The following is a 9,815-nucleotide window of genomic DNA, read 5'->3' as shown; positions in this document are numbered from 1 at the left end:
CAAGACTGAGAACGTAGGCTCCAATACCAATGCAGGGAAAAACGTCCGGAAGAATCAACTAACCTCTTGATGCACAATAAAAATAATTATCAAGGAATATACATTGAATCACCAATGCATAAATTGAACAAATTTACAACTTCACAATAGTTCGAATACAATCACAAGGAAAGTATTCTCATTCCACAGCATTAATACCGATTGTCTTCTCGAAATAATGATTAGAAGCTTTTTTTGTGTGTTGTTCTCTCAAATGGAGAGATGAGAGAGAGGGAAACATTCGTTTTATGCAGAACGTTCTCTTTTTTTGAGTTGGTTGTCACTTATATAGTCATGTGGGAAGTTAAATAGCTTCCCCTTAATAAATAACCCATCACACCTCTTGAAAGGGTCTCTCCATCACTTCACATCAAGATGAACCGGTGCATCTTAATCGCACCCCATCATGGATTCACATCAAGATGAACCGGTGCATCTTAATTGCACCCCATCATGGATGAACTAACAAAATATAACAGAATCATATGTAATACAAGTAAATATTCAAATGTTCCAAAGTAGCTCCTGTTCACGAAAACATCTTAATTTTATTGTCCGAAGGGATAATAGGTTGCCATCCCTCCATCATACTTCCTACGCAAAAGAATAAATTCCAACTTGCCTTTAAGCCCTGCAAATTCATCCGGGAGTAGGTTCATGAAACAAAATCTCAGTGGATCACTAGATAGAGGGAGACAACGGACCATGTAAAGACTTATGGTTCATAATCAATCGCAATCTTGACCAGTGTAGCGTCAACAATCTTGTCGAAGGCTGGCCTAGAGAGCTGGAAAGTGGTGTCGCATTGTGGCGAAGCACATCGTTCTGCAACAGTCGCAATCACTGAGCCCTTACATGGGAATTTTTCACCAATACTCGGAGGGCCTATGCATGTCACGTTGAACTTTTTCCCACATGTCTCCATTATTTCAGATGGGGTCAACAGCCACAACAACCATCAGCCCTGATTCCTTCACTCCAGGACAATCCGAAGCTATAATTTCCCAAAAATTCATAAGATGAATTAGGAATTTAGATTGGGATTGTGCAAAGTTTCATTTTCGTAGAAAACAATGCGAAAAGGAATGAGATGGGAAAATAAACAAGAGTGGCATAAAAAATGCCGTACAAAAAGTATACCAACATCTTTTGGTCAGATCAGAATGCAAGAACCCAGATATGAGAACGTATATCAGCATTCTTAGTACAGTCAATGCGAAGAAAAGTTCTTATGCTCATGAGGTACATAGAAAGTCGCATTCCCTGGTGCTGCCACTCCTAAAAGCACAAGGCCTAAGAGTATGCATACAACCATCAAAATCCTTGTCTCCATGCCCTCCATGTACTGTTGATCTCTCAAAATGAATATATCACATACCCACCATGAAGGCTGCTTCCTTAATGTATGATTTCCATCAAGCAAGAATATGTTTCAAAAATTTTGGGAAAACTATCTAATGAATATTACCAAAAAAGCCATTACATGCTTTATTGGAGATGTTAGAATACTCAATTTGTCTACTGTGTTTATTAGATTACCAACATAAACATGTTACAGCATGAGTCAATCTTCTAAAACCTCCTGATTTTGGAAATCACAATTGGAATTGCAGCTGTGACACCATATCTTTTATTTAAAGCTTGATTCAAAGTTGCACATGATGCAGGAGCATCAAAGCTTGGAAATTCCATTTAAAACAAACAACTCACAAGCCCAACTGTAGCCTCATCAATCGACCAAAGCCATCTGATATTTGTGCAAGCAAAGGGAAACTTTGGACACAATCAATGAAGAGAAGGCATTCAAGATTGAGTTTCCAGAAGTTGAAGAACAAAGGCTGATTTGGACTGGAGGAATGTTTCCCAGTTTAAGTATTTTCTCAATTTAGGTAGGTTTCTAATTCAAGTTTATTCCTAGTCTAACTAGGTTTTCTAATTTGAGTTGATTTCCTAGTTCCGGTTGGTTTCCTAATTTGAGAGGTATACTAAATTGTTTGCTATGTTCATTAGCTTACCAACATATACATGTCACAGCATGAGTCATCTTCCAGAACCTCAAATTTTGGAATTGGGATCAGGAATTACAGCTGTGACACCATATCTTTATCCAAAGCTTGATTGGATGTTGCTTGCTTTCTTATTTTGTGATATCCAAAATAATATATGCTTTTTTTCTTTTTGCTAGGAAAAAATACTATATGCTCAATACAAAGAAGATGGGCAGTCCATGAAGACTAATGAACTGACAAATTTAGTTACTATTGAGAAATGTATTGACTTTCCCACATATTTCTGATTAAGCATATAATGAGGTAATGCTTATTTCCAATTATGCGTCTATAGAAGTAAGAAAAGGCCTATTTCACCAAACCCACATTATCACAGTTTAAATATTGTGTGCAGCATTGATTGAGCAAGGAGAATAAAAGTCCATTGCAGGACAAGCCGTATAGGTGGGCCACTTATGTGTGTAGTCTGCACTTCTCGTATTTGCATACCTGTTATCTTGCAGCACCTTCTTAAAGGCAACTATTTCCTCTGTTTCTAGTTTACATAACAAACTTAAATTTAAAAGGAGAAAGACCAAATACTAAGAGTGGGATTACCTATACAGATAAGTGTTGAGCTAGGCAACTAACCTCAAGGACTGCATCGAAAGCGCTGACGTGTCCCTAACACTCTGCCCTTGCAGACTGCAACTGCAACCCAATTGACAGCATTTGTTAAGAAATTTGTGATGCATCAAAAGTTTTTGGTAAAATACATCACAGGTTTTTGCAAGCATCACCAGTTTCATACAGCGATTATGCCAACAGCACACAAGTTTTTACCATAAACATACTCTAGTTCAGCAAACAAGATAATTTAGCTAAATATGAAAAGTAGCGGCAAGAGAAAACATTATAATGCAAGCCTTTCATATTCCAGTCATTCTTATGAAAGGGATGAGTATTGCAATTTAGGCTTAATAGGACTCAAAGCAAATATAGGAGAAGACTATGAAAAGAAGAACAAACATACAAGATGTATCACTTATCTGGGTTCAACCATAAAAAATTTAAATGGTAGATGTTGTCATACACGACAAAAAAAGTTAGGTGACTCAGAATGTGACAGATAATAAGTTGGAAGAACAGAAATAGAATACCAACTGGCCAATAAGAGGGGACTAGGTCCCCTGTCAGTGGAAAGATGGAATCAATCCATAAAGGCCGACTTTGAGAAAGCCTACAAGAGTATTGATTGGAGAGGTTGACATCAGGCTTCCTTGATTCACATTTTTAAACATATATACTAGAAGTCCAAGTGAAGCTCACATGACAAACACAAAAGAGCAAATATTGTCTGCTAAAGTAAAATTTCAACAAAAGTTTGCCAAACATAGAGTTAACATGACGGTCAAATCAACTAGCACACTTCATGTGGATCACATTGATAGGATGAAATCGAGAGCACAATTTTGCAACAAGGAAAGCTATTTTACGCAACAAACCAAGAGTTAAAAACACCAAACCAGCTTGCCCTGTCCACTTCAACCACCAACTGTTGCCACAATTGAAATTAAGTTGGTTCAGCCTCCTGAAATTTGCAAATTGAATGAGGTTCACAATCCTAAAAAGGGAATTCATTCTTAAGAGATTTGAATAAAGAAATTATTGAGCAATAGATCAAATTATAAGATGTGGGTCACAACTTATCATGATGCAATGCTATATCATCCTCTTGTCTTCCTTCTCAATTGATCTGACCATCACCAGGTTTAGTGACCGAAAACAAACAAACATTGATAGCAACAGCTTCCATGGATATAGAAGCCTTGTGCGGATCTATATCTGTTGCAACTCTCAACATTGAGTGCAAATGCTGCTCCAGATTATTCTTCTCTTTAGCTTTTGATCAGCCTATGCCCTTTCCTTAGTAGAATTGCCACCCTAAAGTAAGCAATTTAAACTTGCCAAGAAAATTCCAAAATTCAACGACAAAAGTTCAAAATCCTCAAGCCTTTTTAGTTCTGCCGCAACCTCGGATGCACTAATGCATAGTAGTACCATTCTTTGTATGGGAAGCTTTGAGGGATTTGTATATTTCACCAATAATCTCCACATGAGCAGACCCCTTCCCTAAAATGATGAAAGCGATTGGAATCCCTCAGAACTATGTGGCGACTAAACACGTGTGATATATATCTCATGGCAACGTGACAGTCACCACATACTCGAAGATTCTTATAAATTCGAATGGGTCCTCCTTGGGGCACAGCAAGCAGCCCAAAGGCAACAGCCAATTTCTCACTGTGATAGGCAAGACCAAGCTCTTTGCCCTCTTCATCAACATCATGTAGTGCCAAACTTAAGTCTGGAACATAACCAGCTTTCTTAATTAATCGCATTACTTCATCAATCTTTGAATAGATATCAGACATTCTTGGATGCCCTCTATCTTCAGATACAAAGGTGTGAACTTGGCCATTGATCCCAACCCAACTACAACCAGGCTCTTTGTTGATTCCTCTTGATTTCATCAAACCCCAGATTTTTGCAGCCTCTTCCAGTTTACCAGAGGCAAAATATATATTAGCTAGGAGAACGTAAGGAACAGAATTCATAGGTTCCAATTTGAAAAGATTCCTTGCTGCCCTCTCTCCCAGTTCCAAGTTTTTGTGTACCCGGCACGCAGCGAGTAGTGCCTTCCAAATCGTTGGATCTGGTTCCACAGACATTTGATTAAGCAATTCTTCAGCCTCAGCAAGTTTTCCAGAGCGCCCTAAGAGGTCAATCATTGAAGCATAGTGCTCAGGGCCTGGCTTTATTCCATAAGTCTTGGTCATGGATTCAAAGTACATGCGACCTTCTTGTACAAGACAGGCATGGCTGCATGCAAATAATAGGCCAATAAAAGAGATGTAATCAGGCTTCACTCCACTCGCAACCATGCGATTGTAGGTCTCTAAAGATTCTTTTGCTTTGCCATTACGTGCATAACCCATGATAAGAGCCGTCCATGTGATTACGCCCGCTACATGCATTGAGTTGAACACTCGATCAGCATCTTCTATGCATCCGCATCTTGCATACATTGAGATGAGAGAATTGCCAACTGATGTTGAAATAGCATGGCCTGATTTCACAAAAATTCCATGAACTTGTTGCCCAAATTCTAAAGCTGTCAATTCAGCAGAAGCACTTAAAATACTGGAAATAACCATTTCATCAGGACAAATACCCTCGGCTGTCATGTCACAAAACAACCTGAGAGCTTCTTCAAAGAGGCCATTGTGTGCGTATCCTGTGACCAGGGAAGTCCATGAAATGACGTCTTTTCCAGCATACACTTGAACACCTCACATGCGCAAGTAATCTCTCTTTGTTTAGCATACATGTCGATGAGTGCATTGCTCACTAGTCGATAAGCCTCAAATCCTGTCTTTAAGATCAGACAGTGCACCGACTTTGCGAGTTTCAAATCCATCGTGGAAGCAAGAGACTTTAGAACAGATGTGTAAGTAAAATCATCAATCTTCATATCTCTTCCATGCATTTTCTTAAATAGGTATAGTGCTTCCTCTTCACACCCCTGCCTCATACAACCCATAATCATTGAGTTCCAAGAAACCACACCATCAATATCCGTAGCCTCTATCACCAACTTAGCACTGTTCAAATCTCCACATTTTGCATACATGTCAACCAGCGCACTCTGAACAAATGCACTAACTGCATATCCACTCCTCATGATGCAGCAATGCACCTGTGCCCCAAAAGCATCAGCTGAAACTGCTGCACAAGTTGCTAGTATACTAGGTAAACTGTACTCATCGAATTCAATTCCTTGCTTCCTCATTTCCTTAAAACACTCCATTGCTTTATATGCATCACCATTCTGAGAATACCCGGTGATCATGGCACTCCAGAGTGCATGATTACTCCTTTCAGGAACCGTCGCAAAGAGATACTCTGCCTCAGAGATGCTTCTGCACTTCGCATACATGTCTATAAGACCCGTGACAACAAAATCATTATGGTCGAAATTTGTTTTCATAGCATAGCCATGAATCTGCTCACCTCTTTGGAGAGAACCCGACACAGCACACGCTCTAAGCACGCTGCCCAAGCTAAACTGGGTGGGCTTCTGACCGTCCAACTGCATTAGCCAGAAGAACCTAAAACCTTCGCCAGGACGCCCATGCCGACAATACCCTGAAATGAGGGAGGACCAGGTGACCGAACTCTTACATGGAGCCTCCTCGAAAAGCTCTTCAGCCTCATCGAACCTCCCTGAATTGGCATAAGCGGCGACCATGGTGTTCCACGTGTACTCATCTCTCTCGAGCATTTCATCGAACAGCTTCCGGGCATCATCAATTCGACCTCCTTTAGACAAGTCCTTCAGTACCCGGTTGGATTCGAAGGTGCTACGATTCGAATTGACGACGTTGTGCGCAGACCTTGTGAATTTAGCCCGACCAAACTGATAATATACCTCTCGAGTGAGGTGGGTAAGGCCCCACGAACGTGATCTTGGCTTCAACATCACCCCATTTGTGCGGAAGCTGACAAGGCGCATCCCATGTTTTGCTGGGGCGGAATTTGCCGGAACGGTCGACAAGATCCTTGTCTGAAGCTTCGACGATGTGGGAACGTGTAGAAATTTAACATAAGATATCGCATGAAGCATATCGAAAGTTCAGGTCTTCATTTATTCGTCACGCGACATGATATATATGGTACGGTGAAATTGAGATTGAATTTCAAAAATTAAAAATCTGAAAGTTTTATTTTTTTTTATTGAGTTTGAACTTGAAAAAAAAAAGGAGGATAAATTAGAAAAAAAAGAAATTCAGTTATACTCTACAGTCTCGAGGTTAAACGTTAGAAAAATGGATAAGAAAAAGTATAGATTTTTTTTTTTTTATGTTCATTAAGTTTAAACTTAGAAAAGGATAAACCAGAGAAAGTATTTCAAATTATACTCTTTACCAAAATGGCTTTTTTTTTTTTTTTCAATCTAGTTGCTTAAATGCATTTGTAAACTGCAAAAGAATCTGGAGCCGAATATAAATTCTACATAAATGTTTCAGTGCTCAACACTTCTTGTTATCAAGTGAGATTGTTTAATCAAATTAGGAAATGTGTTCCAAAAAAAAAAAAAAAAAAAAAGACAATTGACCTTGAATGAAGATAATGTTTACCTGGACGAGCTAAATCAAATTAGCATTTAACCATATTTTGTTCAAAGTAGATTTGATGTTCGTTTAAGTAAAAGTAAATATTTAATCAAAATTCCAATTGTATGTTTCCAATCTTAATTTGATCAATTAGGAGCAATCGCAAGGATCAAGGGCTCCCCATCCTCTCGTAGTTTTGGTCATCAATATTTCGGAAACAAGTAGTCAATGCCTTGCCACATATTTGAGTCATCAAGACCTTAAACATCTTACATTTGTCCTGTCATATCGCATGTAATTATTGGCATGCCACATCATTTTATCATCTTGTTATGCAGCCAATTTGCCATGTCATGTTGCATTTTTATTTTTCCTATGTCATCTCATCTTATTGTCATGTTTTGTATTTGATTTGTTATGTTGTGTAGTATGTGATTATCGCCATATCATATCATTTCACTATTCAATTTCACATTTTAATTATCTTGTCTTGTCGAGATGCTATTATCATCACGTTGTTATGTCATTCTCACACATCATTATTGAATTTTGAATATTAATTGGCATTTGCTTAGTCTTCCACACGTAAATATAGTTGCGCCACTATACACAAGAAACTGGCCTCGTTAGAAGTCGAATGGGTGAATGTGTTTTGGCAACATTTCAAGTTTTTTTAATTTTTTTTCCAAACAAAATACCATCAATGCTTACAAAATTAACCAATGGATGCCATAGGACTTAAGCGAGAACAGTGCTGCAGTACAAAAGGGTATCGTGGGATGTTGATCCGTCCAATGCATAACTGAACCTCCAGACCTAAGATTTCGAATGTTTGATTGACTGGCCCTTCACGCATAAACCCAATTAGTTTAACATTCTTGTCGTTGTTTGGCCCGTTAAAAGCCCAAACATCCTAGATTTATCTAAATTGATTGATGGTGACTCTAATCTGGTGTATAAATTTATAATTGTATCTTGATTTCGCAAATTGCCCAAACCAAGGATTTGGAAATATCCTATGGGCCAAAGGCACTACTAGCTACCCCTCTCCCCAGGCCCACCAGATTTCTAGGCGCTACATAACTTAGAGAGACAAAGAGAGCACTAAAGTAGCCATACAAGAAAGTTAAGAATGTGAGAAAACTCCTTTTGTTGTCATTGATTTTTGTCGGCACGGTTTGAATAAGCATTCGGAAATATTTGTGAATTAGAGTGATTGCCTTATTGTGATCTTGTTTTCCCCAATTATGTCAGGACTATCTTGTCGATCTCCTCCATAGAGTGGGCCCCTTTGTTGAATCACGTAAATCCATCTTGTTCAGCTTTTATATCTATAATGTAATTCTTACTTAACTTATTTTGCTTGTTTATGTGTCCGCAATATTGGTAAACCATTCAATTTGATCATGATATTATGTTTTTCTCCTCAAAAGGCTTGGTATTTGATGTGAAAATAACGAAAGCCATGTGATCCAAATCATGAGGCAAGTTAGCATCTCAAATACGATGGCACCATGACATTTAAATGGTGAAATTAAGACCATATTTGCATTAAACTAGAGTTTAAGTTATGTATGATGAGTTCTTAACCTTTGCTGTCACAATCGAGCAATACCACTATGTTGCCATGCCTCGAAATATGGGTGCCTCTGATTTTGCGGAGGAGAAGTTGTGATTTGCGCAAGTGACCTATGGTTGTTGATCTATAGTGACAGGGACAAGTGCCCAAGGGACGGTGTCACCGGTATGGCAAGGTAGCTATCGGTTCCACTCCTTGGAAGTGACTATCCGAAGGCGAGATTATCACTAGTTACTAGACTGGTTTTACTTGTGGTATAGTTGGCATTCTCAAATTTATAATGTTACCTGTCCTATATGAGTCGTAACGACTGTGATTCTGAATATGTGTCGCTTTTACGATAAGTTGCCAGATTCTGTTTGGGCAAAAGACGCTTGGTCATGCATTTGGCTGGTCCATTTGAAATGATAAAATCCTTCGTTTCATTCATTGATGTATGAAATCACATTAGTTGATTTCATGAGTAAAGTGCTCTTGCATGCCATGTACCCTCGTAAGACTTCTACGACGTCACCTTCGCAATTATGCCTTGTTGGGATCATGGGTAAAACGCTTAACCACCTACTCCTACATGGCTCGAGCGCGGGAGGGGATCTCCCGTTCTCCAATTTTCCAATTTTCGAGAAGTCACTTTCCGAGCTTCGTCGCTCACTCCATAGTGCTTTCTGAGGTTTCAGAAGATGACAACCGATCGCACAATAGGGTCAAGTTTGCAGACTAATGGAGGACAGAGGTGAGCAACTAGACCAATTCAACTTGAAAATTGAATTGAAATGACCTTACCAAACCGATTCACCCGGCGACCGGTTTGGTGCCTGGTTCCCAGCCTTGAACCAGTGGATTATATCCTGCAAGGCTAGTTCTCGAGCAAAACCATAATATGAGGTTGTAAGGTAAAAGTTGAGTAGATCTATCCGGCTACGCCAATTATTAGAAGGAAGTTGTCTTTTTTGGTAAATGGTAATAATATATTGGGCTTTAAACCAACAAAATACATAAGATCCAGCGTCACAAAATTTGCAACAAGTCATA

The 9,815-nt window shown here is 39.0% G+C and overlaps 1 protein-coding gene across 1 annotated transcript; it reads right to left on the bottom strand.

Annotated features, from left to right (window-relative positions):
• Nucleotides 1-465: 465 nt before the first annotated feature.
• LOC104437460 (putative pentatricopeptide repeat-containing protein At5g52630) lies at nucleotides 466-6,716 on the bottom strand. Its single transcript, XM_010050403.3, is given in 3 exon segments — nucleotides 466-1,033; nucleotides 2,679-5,361; nucleotides 5,364-6,716. Coding segments are annotated over 2 exon segments (2,586 nt in total). The 5' UTR covers nucleotides 6,715-6,716; the 3' UTR covers nucleotides 466-1,033; nucleotides 2,679-4,126.
• Between the last annotated feature and the right edge of the window lie 3,099 nt (nucleotides 6,717-9,815).

Source organism: Eucalyptus grandis, chromosome 3, assembly GCF_016545825.1.
Source record: "Eucalyptus grandis isolate ANBG69807.140 chromosome 3, ASM1654582v1, whole genome shotgun sequence".
Taxonomy (NCBI): Eukaryota; Viridiplantae; Streptophyta; class Magnoliopsida; order Myrtales; family Myrtaceae; genus Eucalyptus; species Eucalyptus grandis.
The sequence above is the reverse complement of the archived record's forward strand: the minus strand, read 5'-3'. Positions and strand labels throughout refer to the sequence as shown.